Below are 21225 nucleotides of genomic sequence, written 5' to 3'. Positions count from 1 at the left end.
AAATATTTATACACCCAACATAGGAGCACCTCAATACATAAGACAAATATTAACAGCCATAAAAGGGGAAATCGATAGTAACACAATCATAGTAGGGGATTTTAACACCCCACTTTCACCAATGGACAGATCATCCAAAATGAAAATAAATAAGGAAACACAAGCTTTAAATGATACATTAAACAAGATGGACTTAATTGATATTTATAAGACATTCCATCCAAAAACAACAGAATACACATTCTTCTCAAGTGCTCATGGAACATTCTCCAGGATAGATCATATCTTGGGTCACAAATCAAGCCTTGGTAAATTTAAGAAAACTGAAATCGTACCAAGTGTCTTTTCCAACCACAATGCTATGAGACTAGATATCAATTACAGGGAAAAAATCTGTAAGAAATACAAACACATGGAGGCTAAAACAACACACTAAAAACCAAGAGATCACTGAAAAAATCAAAGAGGAAATCAAAAAATACCTAGAAACAAATGACAATGAAAACATGATGAACGAAAACCTATGGGATGCAGCAAAAGAAATTCTAAGAGGGAAGTATATAGCAATACAATCCTACCTTAAGAAACAAGAAACATCTCAAATAAACAACCTAACCTTACACCTAAAGCAATGAGAGAAAGAAGAACAAAAGAACCCCAAAGTTAGCAGAAGGAAAGAAATCTTAAAGATCAGATCAGAAATAAATGAAAAAGAAATGAAGGAAACGATAGCAAAGATCAATAAAACTAAAAGCTGGTTCTTTGAGAAGATAAACAAAATTGATAAACCATTAGCCAGACTTATCAAGGAAAAAAGGGAGAAGACTCAAGTCAATAGAATTAGAAATGAAAAAGGAGAAGTAACAACTGACACTGCAGAAATACAAAGGATGATGAGAGATTACTACAAGCAACTCTATGCCAATAAAATGGACAACCTGGAAGAAATGGACAAATTCTTAGAAATGCACAAACTTCTGAGACTGAACCAGGAAGAAATAGAAAATATGAACAGACCAATCACAAGCACTGAAATTGAAACTGTGATTAAAAGTCTTCCAACAAACAAAAGCCCAGGACCAGATGGCTTCACAGGCGAATTCTATCAAACATTTAGAGAAGAGCTAACACCTATCCTTCTCAAACTCTTCCAAAATATGGCAGAGGGAGGAACACTCCCAAACTCATTCTATGAGGCCACCATCACTCTGATACCAAAACCAGACAAAGATGTCACAAAGAAAGAAAACTACAGGCCAATATCACTGATGAACATAGATGCAAACATCCTCAACAAAATACTAGCAAACAGAATCCAACAGCATATTAAAAGGATCATACACTATGATCAAGTGGGGTTTATCCCAGGAATGAAAGGATTCTTCAGTATACGCAAATCAATCAATGTGATACACCACATTAACAAACTGAAGGAGAAAAACCATATGATCCTCTCAGTAATGCAGAGAAAGCTTTCGACAAAATTCAACACCCATTCATGATAAAAACCCTCCAGAAAGTAGGCATAGAGGGAACTTTCCTCAACATAATAAAGGCCATATATGACAAACCCACAGCCAACATCGTCCTCAATGGTGAAAAACTGAAACCATCCACTAAGATCAGGAACAAGACAAGGTTGCCTACTCTCACCACTATTATTCAACATAGTTTTGGAAGTTTTAGCCAAAGCAATCAGAGAAGAAAAGAAATAAAAGGAATCCAAATCGGAAAACAAGAAGTAAAGCTGTCACTGTTTGCAGATGACATGATACTATACATAGAGAATCCTAAAGATGCTACCAGAAAACTACTAGAACTAATCAATGAATTTGGTAAAGTAGCAGGATACAAAATTAATGCACAGAAATCTCTTGCATTCCTATACACTAATGATGAAAAATCTGAAAGTGAAATTAAGAAAACACTCCCATTTACCACTGCAACAAAAAGAATAAAATATCTAGGAAGAAGCCTAGCTAAGGAGACAAAAGACCTGTATGCAGAAAATTATAAGACACTGATGAAAGAAATTAAAGATGATACAAATAGATGGAGACATATACCGTGTTCTTGGATTGGAAGAATCAACATTGTGAAACTGACTCTACTACTCAAAGCAATCTACAGACTCAATGCAATCCCTATCAAACTACCACTGGCATTTTTCACAGAACTAGAACAAAAAATTTCACAATTTGTATGGAAACACAAAAGACCCCGAATAGCCAAAGCAATCTTGAGAAAGAAAAATGGAGCTGGAGGAATCAGGCTCCTGGACTTCAGACTATACTACAAAGCTACAGTAATCAAGATAGTAGGGTACTGACACAGAAACAGAAATATAGATCAATGGAAGAGGACAGAAAGCCCAGAGATAAACCCACGCACATATGGTCACCTTATCTTTGATAAAGGAGGCAAGAATATACAGTGGAGAAAAGACAGCCTCTTCAATAAGTGGTGCTGGGAAAACTGGACAGGTACATGTAAAAGAATGAAATTAGAACACTTCCTAACACCATACACAAAAATAAACTCAAAATGGATTAAAGACCTAAATGTAAGGCCAGACACCATCAAACTCTTAGAGGAAAACATAGGCAGAACACTCTTTGACATAAATCATAGCAAGATCCTTTTTGACCCACCTCCTAGAGAAATGGAAATAAAAATAAAAACAAACAAATGGGACCTAATGAAACTTAAAACCTTTTGCCCAGCAAAGGAAACCATAAACAAGATGAAAAGACAACCCTCTGAATGGGAGAAAATATTTGCAAACGAAGCAACTGACAAAGGATTAATCTCCAAAATTTTCAAGCAGCTCATGCAGCTCAATATTAAAAAAACAAACAACCCAATCCAAAAATGGGCAGAAGACCTATATAGACATTTCTCCAAAGAGGATATACAGATTGCCAAGAAACACATGAAAGAATGCTCAACATCATTAATCATTAGAGAAACGCAAATCAAAACTACAATGAGATATCATCTCACACCAGTCAGAATGGCCATCATCAAAAAATCTAGAAACAATAAATGCTGGAGAAGGTGTGGAGAAAAGAGAACCCTCTTGCACTGTTGGTGGGAATGTAAATTGATACAGCCACTATGGAAAACAGTATGGATGTTCCTTAAAAAACTAAAAATAGAACTACAATACGACCCAGCAATCCCACTACTGGGCATATACCCTGAGAAAACCACCATTCAAAAAGAGTCATGTACCAAAATGTTCATTGCAGCTCTATTTACAATAGCCAGGACATGGAAGCAACCGAAGTGTCCATCAACAGATGAATGGATAAAGAAGATGTGGCACATATATACAATGGAATGTTAGTCAGCCATAAAAAGGAACGAAACAGTTATTTGTAGTGAGGTGGATGGACCTAGAGACTCTCATACAGAGTGAAGTAAGTCAGAAAGAGAAAAACAAATACCATATGCTAACACATATATATGGAATCTAAAAAAAAAAAAAATGGTCACGAAGAACCTAGGGGCAAGTCGGGAATAAAGGTGCAGACCTACTAGAGAATAGACTTGAGGATACGGGGAGGGGGAAGGGTAAGCTGCGACAAAGTGAGAGATTGGCATGGACATATATACACTACCAAATGTAAACTAGATAGCTAGTGGGAAGCAGCCGCATAGCACAGGGAGATCAGCTTGGTGCTTTGTGACCACCTAGAGGGGTGGGATAGGGAGGGTGGGAGGGAGAAAGATGCAAGAGGGAAGAGATATGGGAACATATGTATTTGTATAACTGATTCACTTTGTTATAAAGCAGAAACTAGCACACCATTGTAAAGCAATTATACTCCAATAAAGATGTTAAAAAGAAAAAAAAAAGCTATAGCAATTTAAAAATCTGAGGATAATGATAAACAGATGATTCTTTGCAAGAACAGAAGGCTGCAGCTTCACAATGAACGTGCGGTGGAGATATGCCACCGCTGTCTCTAAGAGACACGCTGGACAGACAGACAGTGAGTGCTGCAAAAATAGACCCCACTAAAGCCTAGAAAATTAGCTTGAACTAATGAGTTCACACTGAAATTTGTATTATTAGTTTTTACCACTTCTCACAGTTACTATTACATTATTCACTGACTGATAAGGAAGAGTTTTAATATCTTGTCAACCAGTAGAACCATCGCAGTGCGAACAGCTTAAGAGCACTCCTGGTTGTAACAACCACATTAAATAGCCCCAGTTTTTCTCTGAACTGTCACTCCTAGACCACTGATATTTTCCATTCTGAAATAATGCCAACTGGAACAAAGCGATATTCAATTACTTTTTTAAAGTAAAAATACCCAAAAAAGGAGATTTCCATAACGCACAATCTAAGAAGGGAAAACCATGATGAAGAGTTTTCCACAGTAATGTTGCTAAATTTAAACCACGTTACCAGCAAAATATTTACTCATCAGGCACCATCACCATCCCCACCACAACCATCTACTGTTTACAGGTTAAATAAGAGCAAAATCGTTGCCCCACATCATTAAAAAGTAAATGAACAAGCATAAATGGACTTAAATTCTCAGTCATATTCTGCCACTCCCTCTGCTAAACACCCTTCAATGTTTCCCCTTGGAAAAAAATCCAAATTCTACAACCAGGACCCCGAGAGCTCTAGACCTCCCTGCTCGCCTGGCTAACTCCTCTTTACCCTTCAGCTCGCAGCTCACAGGCCACTTCCTCAGAGATCCTCCCCCATCCACCCAGACTCAACTCTGTGCCTCCTCTTCTCATAGCGCCTTATTCTTTTTCCGCACCATGCTTTTCAAAATATTCAGATAAATGTGTATCCACGTAATTACTTATTGTTTGCCTACTCACGAGACGATTAGCTCCACGCGGACATGTTTTGGTCCCTGTAGTACATCCAATACCTAGCATGATGGCTGGCCACAGAAAAGGACTAGATAAATATACGTGGATGAATAAATTGCTAAATGCCCTATATCTGTGTAATAGACCTGCTAAAAGTAAAACAGGGCTTCAGGTTTTTCTTTTAACACCTTATATAACAGGAGAAATATCTTTGAGTATTACTATTTCAAGAGCAAATATGTACACAAATGAAGATTACACAAATCGTGATTACACAAATAGCAATTACACAACAGGGGCACATACTTGCCACCCTCATCTGACTTAGCTTGGACACGGGGACGCATGGAAGACTAACAGGGCCCATTTCCCAGCTGCCACTGCCATCAGCAAAGGGGTCTCCCTGGTCTGCCCCCAGACTGTGGCGCAGAAGGAATGACTGGGGCAGAGGGAAAAAAAGCATAGTCAAAGGCCAAGCACTCCAATTCTAACAGTGGTAACCACCCCACCCTTCCAGAGCTCACTTGCACAACTCCAGTCAAAGATGACCCTTTCATTACCAATACTGCAGAATCACAAATTTCACAGGAAAGCACTGCTGGTTCCGGTCAAACAGCCTTTGCCAAGTACTACCACACACCCTGGCCTTCTGATGGGAAATAGGGTGAGAGAGAAGGAAGATGAGAAAAACAATCCAGCAGGGACTGGGCAGGGCCCAGAGCTAGGGACGCACAAAGAAGGGTGAGAAAGGGAATCTGGGGCGAAGTTAACACATAACTGGAAGAGCCAAGTGGGCTAACAACCGTGGCAAATAAGGACAGGCTAAAGGGCTGGATGCTCTGATGAAATCTGATAAGGAGAGTATATGTGTACACGAGTGGAGTGAACTAGAGGTTATGGTGACTTACAAGTGGCAATGGGCTATAAGGTCCACTATATCTGTGGGAAATGTGGAACAGAAGTGACAGTCCTTGAAACTGAAAGAGTTACAGCACTATGCACCATGGATGCTCGTGTTCCGTTGAATACAGCCTGGGGAGTCACAGAGACTAAGCTGGGGACGGAGTCACCGAAACACGCAGAAGGGTGATCTACAGGTCAGTGAGGGCAGGAGGAGTAGGGGAAGAGACAGCTTAGATGAATAATGTAGGGTTACAAAAGAAGAGACTGAAATGGAAACAAAATGAAATCATTTCTAATGCCATGAACTGGAAAAGATGGAAAAAGAACATATTAGTGAAAAACCAGGATTCAGTTAAGGTGAGGGTAGTAGAAGGAGCATTTGAAGAAAAGGTTAAATACCTAAGAGACTGTCTAGGGGCCAGCAGAGGTGGCAGCAGGAGCGGCAGGGCAACACGGTCCGGGGATGGGAGTTTGAGGCGGAACAGGAGGAGGGAGGGATTTGTGACTAAGGTGCTAGGTTCAGGTAGGATGACATACTATGCACAAGGCCCCCAACATACAGGTGCCAAGATAAATAAGAGAAAGGCGATATGGGGTAGGTGATCAGCTCACAATAAATATGTCTGGTCCATTCATCTCCCTTGGACATGGTTGAGTGACCCTGTATGGGCCTATCAGATTCTCTTTCCTGAAAATTAAAAACCTTTCAAAGTGACTGAAGGTAGTTGGAGCCACTTTAGAACACCCTGGAAAGAATATCTATGTTAACTCCTGTGGATACTCTGGTTCTCTTCTCTCACAAAACCTGGTTACTCAAATTTTCCCCCGATTCTGAGAGCTGTGCCTACCCTAACCTTTAATAATGTCTCCATGTTTGCTTTGTTTGTTTTAGCCAGAATCATTTCTGTTGCTTATAACCAAAGTATCTTTCCTGATTTAACATGGCTTCTGCCATAGCTAACTCATTTTATAAATGAGGAAACTGAGGCCCTGAGAATGTTTGTTTTTTTTTTACAGGCTATAAGACCAAAACCTGGGACTTCCCTGGTGGCGCAGTGGTTAAGAATCCGCCTGCCAGTGCAGGGGACACGGGTTCGAGCCCCGGTCCGAGAAGATCCCACGTGCCACAGAGCAACTAAGCCTGTGCACCACAACTACTGAGCCTGCACTCTAGAGCCTGTGCTCTGCAACAAGAGAAAAGCCACCGCAATGAAGAAGCCCACGCATCGCAATGAAGAGTAGCCCTCGCTCGCCACAACTTACAGAAGCCCGTGCACAGCAATGAAGACCCAACGCAGCCAAAAATAACAAATTTATTTTTAAAAAAAGACCAAGGGCTTCCCTGTGGCTCAGTGGTTGAGAATCTGCCTGCCAATGCAGGGACATGGGTTCAAGCCCTGGTCTGGGAAGATCCCACATGCCGCGGAGCAACTGGGCCCGTGAGCCACAACTACTGAGCCTGCGTGTCTGGAGCCTGTGCTCTGCAACAAGAGAGGTCACGACAGTGAGAGGCCCGCGCACCGCGATGAAGAGTGGCCCCCACTCGCCGCAATCAGAGAAAGCCCTCGCACAGAAACGAACAACCAACACAGCCAAAAACATAATTAATTAATTAATTAATTTAAAAGAAAAGAAAAAAGACCAAAACCCAATTGTCCCTACTTACTACTCTCAGCGATTTTTTTTTCAACAGATTTAGACAGACAGCTTCCAAAAAGACTTATAATCCAAATAATGTCAGATAAAATCTAGGTATAAAGGTAAATAGAAAAGCTAAAACTGGAGTAGATGGAGGTGGCTAATGAGTATGGAAGAGCCATGATCTTCTAATAGTAGCTATTGGAAGATATATTCATATTCTCTTGTAACATGAAGACTGTGTAACGGAAGAGTTCTATAAATTTTTAAAAAAAATATCTGAAGCCATTGTATTAATATAAAATTTTGGATTAAAGAAAAGTAAATGTAAAAAGTACAGAGCCAGAGAAAGGAAAGATAAATATCAACATATAGACAAAATTATAAAGCACCGCGTCTATAATATCAGATATTTTTGGCATCATCACGTGCTTAAAAAACATTTGTCTTGGTATCCTTCCCCTCCAAATATTTTTGGAACTATAAAAATTTCTCATACATTTCCTTGACCTTCCAAGATTCTGTTGCCATTTCACTTCCTCCTGTTCTCAGAATCTTTGTAAGCTGATTTTTTGTTTACCCTATCAAGTGTCCTTTCCTTCCTAAAAACTTCACTTTATTTCCCTTTTGCTAGCCTAAAACTTGGCCACTATGTATTATCTTTCCTGTTTCCTTGTGTGTGATATTTTCTCATCTAACCATTCCCTCCCTAATACAAGACAATCTGAATTGGCACATTCTCACAAACTTTTTCCGTGGCAACTGCTTCAGAAAGAACAACAGGAACTTTTTATAAAACGTTAACAAGGTGATCTGTTGCTAAGACTGAGTATAAATACCACATATGCTTCCATGAAGCTGTTCATTTCTCTTTGAACCATGGGTTTTCAGTAAAAAATGGGAAGCAAGTCTCTTATTTATTCCACATGGTCCAAACCTATTATGATAAATAAACATGTAGAGCCAGTGCTCCATATGAAATACCTCAGGTAAATACAATTATTTTATAAAAAGGAAACTATATTACACATTAAGTAATGTATTTAATTAAAAGATAATCTAATAGACTATATCAGCCAGAATGGAAATTCAGGGTTCTCCTCCACTTATATATCAAAAAACAAATGAAATAATCATTGAAAAATGAACATTTTATATACTTCAAACTTACAAGAGGAAATATGTATCACAGACTTCTTATAGCACTTAGCTCTGTTTACTTCCAATCTTTCTAATAATTACACAAATTCAATTCCATGTACATGCAGATTATGTGAAAACACCCACTCCTTAAGTGACAGAAGGAAAACAGCAAATCTTAGTGAGGTTTATATCAAAATTTAACATAAAAACTCTCTTCAGGATAAAGAACATCATTTACCTTTCAACCATAACTATTCTAAATTGATAACATGCTGATTCCACTATATCCTAAATCAGTGGTTCATTATGGGGTGAGGACTGGGGGACAGAAGGGAGGGGTGGGGTGGGAGGGGAGAGGAGGGGAGGGGCGGGCAGGGGAGGGGACGGTGGGGGAGGGGGAGGGGGAGGGGGGAGGGCAGGGGAGGGGAGGGTGGGGGCGGGGGAGGGGAGGGGGAGGGGAGGAGAGAGGGGAGGGGGAGGGGAGGGGGGGGAGGGGGGGGGGGGGGGGGAGGGGGGGAGGGGAGGGGAGGGGGAGGGGAGGGAACATGTGGCAAGCTCTGGAGCTACTTTTGGTTGTGTCGATGGTGGTGGCAGTTGGGGGTGGGGGCGTTGAGGTGCTACTGGCATCTAGTGGGCAGAGGCCAGGGATGCTGCGAAACATACAATGCACAGGACAGCCCTTCACAACAAAGATTATCCAGCTCAAATGGTTGAGAAACTGTCCCACAGAGAAATGAGACCGAAAGGGAAGAGCGGCTCATCAGGAGTAACCGTGAGTCACCGCCGGCCCTCTCCGTTCCAAGGAGCCCCTACCTTGGATGCCTGCGGCGTGGATATCACATGGACCGTGCTGGGTTTGACTCCGTTAGCCTTCGGCCGCTTGTAGAGGGCAAATCTGCTTTTCCTCCGGCCTCTGTCTCCATTAGGTAAAGCACCATTGTACCTATAAAGAGAGATGAGAGGGTTCATTTATTTGTAGATTTTAAAGGCCTTAAGAATAAAAGTTCGATGGCCTAAGGGAAAAGACAGGAATGCTCACAAAGACCTGCCCACTAACCGCCCCACAAAAGGGACACAGAACAGACTGTTCACAGACTTCCGCTATAATGAAATTCAAATCACTTCCGGAAACTTAATTTAAGAGTGATGTACCAAGTAATTACAGGTTTCCTATTCTATAAAGTCAGACTCTTCAAATCTTTTCAGAAGAGACCGAGTATAAATAAGCAAATGAGAATCCTGCAGAGGCCGTATTAGTGCTGGCTCAACTCAGCAAGCGCCGTCCTAATGGGCCCCGGAGAAACACTCAAGAAATATTTTTAAATGAACTAGTTAGAAACTAGCATTCTAATTAAACCTCATCTCTCACTCACAAATCATGTTAATGTCTGTAGGATCTTTATTTGTAAGACCAAATTTAGTTACTTGCATTCTTAAAAGTTCGGAATTCTCTACCTTCATTCCCATTGCCATTTGAACCCTATACTGTCAGGTTAGCAAAAACTAGCCTGCAAAATTAAACATGAAGTATGACTCTACAAGAAGGTTGACCATTAAAAAGCCCAAAGGTAAGGGCTTCCCTGGTGGCGCAGTGGTTGAGAATCTGCCTGCCAATGCAGGGGACACGGGTTCGAGCCCTGGTCTGGGAAGATCCCACATGCCACGGAGCAGCTGGGCCCGTGAGCCACAATTACTGAGCCTGCGCGTCTGGAGCCTGTGCTCCACAACAAGAGAGGCCGCAATAGTGAGAGGCCCGCGCACCGCGATGAAGAGTGGCCCCCGCTTGCCACAATTAGAGAAAGCCCTCGCACAGAAACGAAGACCCAACACGGTCATAAATAAATAAATAAACAAATACTTAAAAAAAAAAAAAAGCCCAAAGGTAAAAAAGATGAGTTTTAGTCCACAAACTAACAAATATCTCTAAAAGTCACCTGGAAAACATTACTGTCCTTAAGCAGATTTCCTGAATTAATACCTTAAGCCGGTACCAGTGTTTAAAAGAAATGCAGGATTGCAGGAGGGTTTCCGTTTTCACCTGTATTTTGTAACTCTGGATTAAGGGTCCCTGTACGTTCTGACCGCTTCTCATGTTGCCACACTGCCATGTCTATTTCTCCAACTCCCTCTTGGCAGAAGTTCTTTTCAAGAAGAGAACCGAAAGGAGGAAGGGAATTGTTTCAAATTTGTGTGGATAAACATGACAGCTCCAAGGCTCCCACCGAGCACCAAGGTCAGGGACAGTGCACGTGGCGTGGTGGCTCCACTCTCTCCTGGAAGTCTTGCCTTTGCCACTTGTCCGTCAATCCCAGAGAGCACGGTGGCCAGTATGGCAAAGGGGACACAAGGCCCACTGAGAACAGCCAAAGTCGGAACAAGGGGTTTGTGGTGTTTGTTTTAGTACAATTCAGTAGCTACAGTATGACAATGGATTTAAATTATCACCAGAAATTATTCCTGCTGTGTGTTTTTTTTTTAATTTCTTTAAGTTATATTTCAGTTATTTACATCTAACATATCTTTTTTTTTTCACACACACACACTGTATTTTATTTTTACAAGAGATAAATAGACTGACACCAAGCATTGTACATGGATGACCACAACAAAAGCAACAATGATTGCAATTACCAAACATGAAACACACTCATACTATGTCATAATATTGACATTCAGTCCAGTAATCCCCCACTGTAACAGCTCCTTTACTTTCCTGCTGTGTTTTTAATGTCTCCATTTCCATCACAAAGCAACATCAGCAACAAGAAAATGTCTCTAGAATACAAAAATAATTTGTTTCAAGTCTTATTCCTCTCCTTTTTCTGAGGCAAGATCAGAATAATGTGCATTGTTTTCTTAAACATATCTGTGATCACTACTACAAAGAACATATCCATGAGTAGACAACCATGATAAACTCACTTTGTCTTAATATATTTCCGCATCACTTAAACCAAGATGAGCATCCTGTATTAAGAGAAACATATGTGGATCAATTAAAGGCAGGGCTCTAAACAATTCAGAGGGACATTTTCACCACTGTGGCCTAGAGGCAATTGGTACAAGATCTGGCAAGGTTCCTTGTGCCCCTCACACTTGCCCAGATCTCCGCTGCATCTTTCTCTCAACTACATACTGCTGGTCAAGGATATCGAATCTAGTAAGAGCACGGCAGATGCTTTTGAAGAGATCTGCTCACCATGCCATCCCTTCTCAGGAATCCAGCCCTGAACTCCCTAAGGCTCGGAGCCCCGGCATCACGTCTGAATGAAAAGGCCAGGCCAGCATCCTCCCCACCACCCTGGAGCTGAATAGCTGGAGGCAGACATCCGGCCCAAGCTGGCCAATGACATTCTCATCCCGGAAAACGCAAAGCCGGACGACAGACAACCGGCCCGCCAGTCTGCGTGGGTGGCCAGAGCTGCAAACTGGAAGCACGGGAGCTGTGGGGATGTCACAGTCTGTTCCGTGATGAAGCAGCAGAGAAGTGAGGAGTGAAGCAGATGAACAGAGACAAGCAACAAAAAGAGATGGAAAGAGGGTCCTTAAGGGCTTCTATTGGCCCAGATGTACTCTGACCCTTGTCGGTGAAATTCTTTTTAGTTTCAGCTAACTCAGGCTGGTTTCTGCTACTTGCAACCCCAAAGCCATATCTAATATAAAGGTGAAAACACAAAAACCAGAAATGTCAACCTTAACATATGCAAAAACATTTTCATTTCAACTGCCTGAGCAGAGATGCACAGATATTGCAGGTTAAGCAAATATGCCAGTCCACTTAATATGCCTGCTTACTTAATACATCTACATGACACCCAGTGAAAAATCGTGCTGGAAATAATTAAGGTAAGAGTGGAGAAAACAGTGTCACGATGAGAACAGTTTCGAATCAGGTTAAGCTACATGGTCATCCGTTCAATATTTATAATGCCAAGTACTAGAGCTGCAACAATGAATATCAACCACCCCGTGTTCAGAGCTCTCCACTTAAAAGCAGAGAAAGACATAAAAACAAGCGCGATAAAACACTTGTGCAACAAGATGCACTAGTCATTCAAAGCACGTGGGAAGAGCCATACCGGAAGCCCTCACAGAGGAGACAGTGTGAACTTTCTTGAAATCTGAACAAGATGACTAAATGGGGAATGCAGGGCAATCGTATGTACAAAGGCAAGGAGTGATTCAGTACTGTGGGAGCGTAGAGTTCAAGAGGAGAGACGCAGAGGGCTAGGAGGGTAAAAGGTGGGCAGGGTCCAGATTACAACCCCCTGGTACTCCATGACAAGGGGCATGGCCTTTTACCCTAAGAAGAATGGGAGTTGGTAAGATATAAACAAAGGACTAACATGATTGCATATAAAGTAATCACGAGGGCAGCACCATGCAAGATGCACATCCGGATTACAGTCAGGATGATTGGATGGGAGAAATATCCTAACCTGAGGAGGAATGTAGTGGGTGGCCCTCAGAAAGACAGGTCCATGTCCCAGAACCTGTGACGGTGACCTTACTTGGAAAAAGAGTCTCTGCAGACGTAGTTAGGGATCTGGAGATGAGATCATCCTGGATTGCTGGGGCCCAAAATCCAGTGACCAATGTCTTTAGGAGACACACACGGGGAAAGAGAGGAGACGACCGGGTGAAGATGGAGGCAGAGACTGGAGTTAGACGATCACAGGCCAAGGAACGCCTGGAGCCACCACAAGCGGGAAGAGGCAAAGGAGAACCCTCCCCCAAGGCCTTCAGAAGCAGCACGGCCTTGCGACACCTTGATTCCAAAACGTGAGGCCTCCAGAACCGTGGGAGAACAAATTCTGCTGAGAGTTGTTTTCAATGCTAGATGAGCATGAGAATTACCAGGGAAGCTTCATAAAAATATGCATGCCTAAGTCTCAAGAGATGCTGATTCAGTAGCTCTGGGACAGAACTTTTAAAAATTCCACAGGTGATGCTTACTTGCAGCTACAGTTGAGGACCCTGGTTTTAAAGGCAAAAAATCAATAGTATTTGGTGACCTATGATGTGGCCGCACCAAGTGAGGGACAGAGAAAGGGAATATCACATAGGCTCCCGGCCAAGGCCAAGGTGACGGCATTATTAGAAATAGGAATTACAGGGACATCCAGGGGAAGACATGTATGAGGCAAGAGAAGTTATAAACTTGGGTGCCTGCACCATACAGGTGTGGAAGTTAAAATCATGACAGCAAATGAGATTACTCAAGAAAATGTACAGAATAAGGTAAAGAAGGCAAGGACAGACCCTGGGAAAGATGACCATTTAAGGAAATAAACCGTAATTCACAGAACTATTTGTCAAAAAAGTGACTTTCAACATATGTAAATTTCAAACAAAATAAATACCTTTTATATCTTCAAAAAAATAAAGAAATAAACCCTTCTTAGTCATAGGCAGAAGGACCAGGACCAGTAGAAAGTTGTACTACCAAAGATAGGAGAAGAGAGAATTTTAACAGTGTTTAATCAGTTAAGAGGCCAGTCAGAAATGCGCAAGTATGATTTGGAAAAGAACACATCATTGGTGACGTCACCCATCTTCAGAGCAAACCAGCAATGCAAAAACAAGCAAAGCCCTCCAGCGCCAAGCCCCACTGAGAGCCTACTCTCTCCTTCCCATCTTCTCACAGCCAAGAACCTCAAAAGAGGGCTCCACACCCACCGTCCCACTTCCCTACCTGTCGACTCTTCAGCCCACTATTGTTGGCCTCCAAATCTAAAGGTACATTTGCTCATAAAGGCAAAAAAGTATTATTCCACGAAAGAGGGTCAGAATGCTGTCTGGCCCGGCAAGCTTTTCAGCCAGCAAGTTTGTAGAAATAAGATTTCCAAGTGCTGCGGGCGTACCTGTCTCAGCTGCTAAACAAGGGTATTCTGATTCAAACCCACAAGTTGCCTTTCAAGCTTCAAATTTAGAAAAAAATTCTGGAGACTAAAAAAATCCACTTATTTAGTAAATGTGTGATGAAAATGTAGCTCTTCATATATGCAGGGCAAATAGCTGGTAAAGGTATTTGGAAGCTTCAGAAGACAATGAAAAACACTTGTAAGAAACCTCACAAGGTAAGAAATGGTTTTTCTTGGTTTAAAATTCAGAGTTCACACATTAGTTCTTTTTAATAGCATTTGCTGTGCATTTACTATGTGCCAAGAAACCTTGTGAGCGAGGCTCCTCGTGGGCAGATAAGAGGCTTGAATGACTGGAACACGCATAAATTGCACAGCTGGGAAGGGGCAGATGGGACTCAAATCTACATCTGGTTTTGTCTGACTCCATATTTCACACTCTCTCCAGTAGCCAACACTGACAAGTTTTAAATTCAAGGCATTTCCTGGCAAACACCACAAAGATACATTCTTGAGAAGATGCCTGCCACCTAAAAAATGCATTTGTCAAAAAGAATTTTCTATAGGAAATAACAGCAAGAGAGGGCGTGCCAGGGGCTCCCAGCCACACTTCGGAGGCATCACATTTGATCTTAACCAGTCAGAACTCACGGAGCAGCACCTGTGTGGGCTACAGAAGTGGAGGCGTCGTCAGCATCAAACGGCCACATTCCAGAGGCAGCCCAGCTTCCCATTACAGACTGAAGGCTCTGCCCTCCCTCGAAAGCAATATCTCTGTCACCTGCACATATAAATCACAAGCAACTACTGTAGCTAAGACAGACTGTACACTGCAGATGAACAGGCTGGGGACACTAGAGACAAGAGATGTGAAGGGCATTGGAGTCTGATAAACCCCTGCACCGTGGCCCCCCGGTCTCGAGGAGTGCACATCAATTCACCACGATAGTGAACGCACTAACGCACTGCTGCAACCGTGCATGAGAAGATGCACGTAAACCAGTAAGTGCCTGACACTGGCTTTACATCATTACAGCCCGAACTCCTCATTATTTAAGCTATCAGAGGCATCTGGACTTGCACTGTCCGACTGAACTCCATACATAAAGCCCAGGGACAGAACAATATCTATTTTCCTGTGCCTAACAAATGCTGCGTATTGTATGGTTTCATAAAATAAATAGTAGACTTTCATTTCCAGCCAGAGAACTAACTATGGCAGCACCATTAGAGTCTGCTCCCTCTGGGGATAACCTGCTGCAGCTTTTTAAACATCAATTCACTCAGAAAATCTTCCTGGGTTTGGCCTCCAAATGAAAATTCTCAATGCCCCATTTCTGGTTGGAAATGGTCTCTGCTCCAAGTAGCTACTTCAGAGCTACTGAATATGAAAATATATTTATATATAAAATATGCAGATGTATATATTCATTCAGGATAGCATCAGGCGAAGTACATGGGGTGAGCCAGGCCCACGGCTGCGGGCTGAGGGGCTAAGGATACGAGATATCCTGTCTCTTAACAGACTCAGGTGGAGAAGACAGATCAGGTGACAGATAGTTATAAAACAATACTGATAAGTGCTAATGAAAGTGAGTTAGAAAACACAATGGAAAAAAAAAATCGGAACAGTAACTTTTGGATTACTTTAGGACACAGTGATAAGTCTTGGCATGCCCTACATGTGTGATTCAAGTCATGGAACCTTATTAATAGTCTTCTTCACCAACCCTGTGTGACACCACCAGTCAATCTTCCATTTATCTCACACCATTTGGACTGGATGCTCTTTGAGGAGTTTCCTATTTCTTTGTGTACCCTCCCTTCACCTCTGCATGGTACCTTAAAACCAAGGAGGGGATCGATGAAACAGTCACCACATTAATGTGGAAATAATAATAGTGGTGTAAGGGATCAAGAGAGGAATTCTAGCTCCAACTCTTTTCCTAGCTGATGCTGTGAACTTACCTAAGATGGGACTGTTTCCTCAGCTACAAAGACAGCAACAGAGAATAACAATTTCAATTTTAAAAAGAGATTCCCAAACCTCTTTCAAACATTTCAATTTGATATGGACAGAGAAGGCATTTCATCCAACTCAAATACCAGGATCCTGCCTAAGAAGGGTGAAGGCTGTGGCTGCTATTTTAACAACTGGCTTTGATCTGCTGCTACACTTCCAAAGACCCCTCAAATCTTTATGGCAGTTGAGGTGTGGCAGTTACAGCTACAGGTTGCCTTTTCCTTATCTTGAGGTTTTTTAGCTTTCCCAGACCAAAATATTTCCCAAGGCAAAACATTAAAACGTTCTATCAGGAACGCAGTACTGCTCCCACACGCAGATTTTCAGCCGTTCTTCCAGGATTTATACACCCACACACTCTCATCCAGCCCCGCTACAGCAAAAGGTACAGCATGAAGGCCAGAGGGAGACCCCATCCTGGCTCTGCGTCCCATCCCATATTCGCACAAGTCCCTGAACATCTCAGAACCTCACTCTCCCTCCCCATAAAGTAGGAAGAAGGCCTAACATTCTACCACTTGGATTCTGGAGCAGCGTGGTGGTGGGAGATGAGGGCAAAGCTATCCGGAAAGGCCCTGACCCCAGCCTCATCAGCACCGCATCCCCAATGACCACGGCAGGGACTCTGTTCTCTCCTGCATTCATTCAACTCCTGTGACTATGAAGGCCACACTTCCCTACTTGCTTCTTCCTCCAACCAGCCCATACGAAAGAAAAGAGCATGGAAAGCAAATCCAGCCCACCTAAGACACAGAGGAACTGTTTATGAAAAGAAAAAAAATTTTTTTTAAACAATGACAACAACGATGTTATATATATTTTTTTTAATTCATTTATTATTTATTTATTATTTATTTTTGGCTGTGTTGGGTCTTCGTTTCTGTGCGAGGGCTTTCTCTAGTTGTGGCAAGTTGGGGCCACTCTTCATCGCGATGCGCGGGCCTCTCACTATCGCGGCCTCTCTTGTTGCGGAGCACAGGCTCCAGACGCGCAGGCTCAGTAATTGTGGCTCACGGGCCTAGTTGCTCCGCGGCATGTGGGATCCTCCCAAACCAGGGCTCGAACCCGTGTCCCCTGCACTGGCAGGCAGATTCTCAACCACTGCGCCACCAGGGAAGCCCCAAGAAAAATATTTCTTATCTAATACTTAGCCATCTGGTTCTTTGAGGTCATTCTCCTCCCTTTTTCACCTCAAATTGGTACTGTCACTAAAAAACACAAGATAAAGTTTTTTTTACTGTATTTAATCTCTGATTTTTGAGCATTGCTGGGAGGCCAACAGTAGAGCGTTTTTACTGAACACTGGAAGGTACGCAAAACGTCAGGAATAGAAAAGGCTATTTATGTTACTCTCAAAACATTGACGACTAATGTCTTTTCTTCTGCCGTTGGCGCCAACAGTCCAAAATATCTCTGATTAAATACATATTAATATAATATTAGTCATTTATGTCAAAGAATCTTTTTTACCCTATGGGTGAAAAATATTTTTCAAGTATTACCCTGCAGTAATTTTTGATTCCTAAGAGAGAAAATATTACACAAAGGGAAAAAGCCAAAGTATAGCAAGAAATGAATTTGACATAGTACAAGATTTGTACAATTCAAGAATCAGGTAAAGACATCATTTTATCTTATTCTTGAATTAGTACCATCTTTTTGTTGGGCGGGGGGTGGTCTGAGTCATAGCTCTGCCATTAGTAGCTATGTGTTTTACCTGTTCTTTAAATTGAAGTATAGTTATTTTACAATGTTGTGTTAGTTTCAGATGTACAGCAAAGTGATTCAGTTACACACACACACACACACCTGTTCTTTTTCAGATTCTTTTCCATTACAGGTTATTATAAAATATTCAATATAGTTCCCAGTAGGTCCTTGTTGTTTATTTTATATATAGTAGTAGTGTATATCTGTTAATCCCAAACTCCTAATTCATCTCCCCAATTCCATAATCATAACCATAAGTTTGTTTTCTATGTCTGTGAGTCTATTTCTGTTTTGTAAATAAGTTCACTTGTATCATTATTTTAGATTCCACATATAAGTAATATCATATGATACTTATCTTTCTGTCTTACTTCACTTAATATGATAATCTCTAGAATTAGTACCACTTTACACTCCACACTGCTTTACATAGTTCACCAATTAATAATTTTGAAATCCAAATTAAATCCCACACATTCCTTTTTTAATCACTCCAACATTTGCTTATTTTAGCCTCTCATCACCTAAATTAAGACAGGTATATAAATTGTACGTGGCAGACTGAAATACTGGTCACAGTTCTTCACTCCTCCCTGAAGACACGCCCTTTGACATGACTTTATACCTCCAGTTAACTTCCTTGCCTTGGACTTTGGGTTGGACCATGTGACTTGCTTTAACAATGGGATTTTTTTTATAAGTCCTACAGTATGAGTATACTTTTTTTTTTTTTTTTTTTTTGGCTGTGTTGTGTCTTCTTTGCTGCACACGGGCTTTCTCTAGTTGCGGCAAGTGGGGGCTACTCTTCATTGCGGCACGCGGGCTTCTCATTGCAGTGGCTTATCTTGTTTTGGAGCACAGGCTCTAGGTGCACGGGCTTCAGTAGTTGTAGCTCGCGGGCTCTAGAGCACAGGCTCAGTAGTTGTGGCGCACGGGCTTAGCTGCTCTGCGGCATGTGGGATCTTGCCGGACCAGGGATCGAACCCGTGTCCCCTGCATTGGCAGGCGGATTCTTAACCACTGTGCCACCAGGGAGAAAAAAAAAACAAATGGGACACAAGCAGGGGCATGCACTGTGGTTGGCGGTTGGGATTATCCTCTGTCACGGCCATAGGAAGAGTATGTCGCAGCCAACCTGCCAAGGAGGACGAGTGACACTTGGAGGAGATCCAAACCACGTACATGCAACGCAAGCAAAGCCACTCCACCACAGCCTAGTGCAGAGCCACCTCAACCAACCCGCATTCATGAGGACAAACGACTGTTGTTTCAAGTCGCTGAGTTTGGGGATGATTTGTCACACAGCATTATACGGCAAAAAGTAAATGAATTTCAAAAGCAAATTAACTTAAGTAGCTTCTTCAGTAGTCAAAAACTTTGGTGGGCTAAAGACACAAAAATACAAAATATATACCCATTGAAAGTTTTATATAAAGAATACTCTTTCAATATGAATGAAAAAGTCTAAAATTAGAGATAATTCCAAATGTGTCGCTTTTTAAATTGGCTATAAAAAATGAGATTTTTAAAAAATGCATACTTCTTCAAGAGGGAGACAAAATACCAAATTGGATGTCCTTTTTTTTTTTCTTCAATAAATCATTATGTCAACTAAAATCGGTGGTCCCTCAAATAAGCTACGTGATGTGTATGTAAACAGGACTTACTCTCTAAAAGTCAAATTTAGACATAAAAGAATTAGGATAAAACTACTAATTATTTGGCAAAGCACAGATTTTTTTCAAACTGTTTACACACAACTTCTACTATAATAAGAGGCCTCTAAAAAGTGAGCATCTCAAAGGATGCTCGAAGAGGAAGTTTCTTAAACTAGCATTGGGCCCATCGTCTAATATGTACTAAGCTACAGGAATTTCAAATAAAGAACTTGATGGTACAAAGAAATTTGATTTCTCGCCTTAGTACTTATGTAAGTATTAAAGCTAGAAGTAGAAACTAGCAGCGGAATCTCTTCATAGTTTATAACTTATATACTTATAACTTATTATAACTATTCTTAACTACTAAAATAATTCCTTCCAATCTCTTTTCCTTTTTTAAATTTCATGTCATGCCTTTCTTACTACTCCTAAAAACAATCACACTAATGTATGTCTTATTTTTACTAATGTTTGTTTACTTTAAACTTTAAGAGTATGCACAGTGAATTTTTAGAAATTCCTAGAAATACAGACATGCCGGAGCAAGCAAATCCAACTTTTGAACATTACTGGGCAATGCCCTGACAATTCCTTACTAAAGAGATATGTAATTGATACTGTATGCAAATTAAGTTCTCAAGACAATTTGTTATAAAATATATTAGCTTTATTCAATTACCCATGGCAGAATGGGGGGGGGGGATTTTATATCAAACATATAAATACTTTTTAATGAGCTACAAAGCATAAAGCCATTTGTGGCTTTACATCATGTACACTGATGCTACACAGATTCACTCCCTTTCATATAACTTTTCTAAAGAAGACTGTTTTATTTCTAGAACATTTACATATAACTAATAGCTGAAACAAAATTAGAAAATATTAGAAATAAAAATGTGTACAAAAATCAAGTTTATTTCAAGAAATGGAAGCCTTCCCTAAAACCTCATTTTATAACAGCCAAGTAGTAGGTGAATCAGGTCAATTACACAAAAGGGCTTCTGAGCCTCTCTGCAGGAAATGACTTTCGTACAACCAACCCCTCAGTGCTACAGAAGCTTATTATCTAGAAGTTAATTTTGGTCTGGAGCATTAACCCAACAGCTGCAAAAGAAAAAAAAATTCATATTCATCCTGAAAATATATTAACTTGTCAATTATCACAAATAATACCTGATTTTTAATGGATACTAGCAGGTAGCGAACAGCCATGTGTATCACCTGGCTTCAGGGAGTATCTCATCAAGAATTCAAGAACTGGAACACACCAGAGGTACCCCCCAACCCGTGCAACTTTCCCAATTTACCAATCCTTGAATTATAAGAAGATTCTTAGGAAATTTCTAGCCATATTCAGAAAAGCACAGTTTGAGAGTTACAAATGACCTTAGATATATACTGGTGCATTGCACAGATCTGCATTGTCCAA

The 21225-nt window shown here is 41.2% G+C and overlaps 1 protein-coding gene across 2 annotated transcripts in view; it reads right to left on the bottom strand.

Moving 5' to 3' along the window:
• PELI2 (pellino E3 ubiquitin protein ligase family member 2) overlaps window positions 1-21225 on the bottom strand; it is a 210006-nt gene that overhangs the window by 147181 nt on the left and 41600 nt on the right. For both annotated transcript variants that reach the window (XM_036844446.1, XM_036844447.1), the window contains exon 2: window positions 9349-9478. In XM_036844446.1, coding sequence (XP_036700341.1) covers window positions 9349-9478 — 130 coding nt within the window. The remainder of the gene's footprint in view (window positions 1-9348; window positions 9479-21225) is intronic.

The sequence above is a fragment of the Balaenoptera musculus genome, chromosome 2, assembly GCF_009873245.2.
Source record: "Balaenoptera musculus isolate JJ_BM4_2016_0621 chromosome 2, mBalMus1.pri.v3, whole genome shotgun sequence".
Lineage (NCBI taxonomy): Eukaryota > Metazoa > Chordata > Mammalia > Artiodactyla > Balaenopteridae > Balaenoptera > Balaenoptera musculus.
The sequence above is the reverse complement of the archived record's forward strand: the minus strand, read 5'-3'. Positions and strand labels throughout refer to the sequence as shown.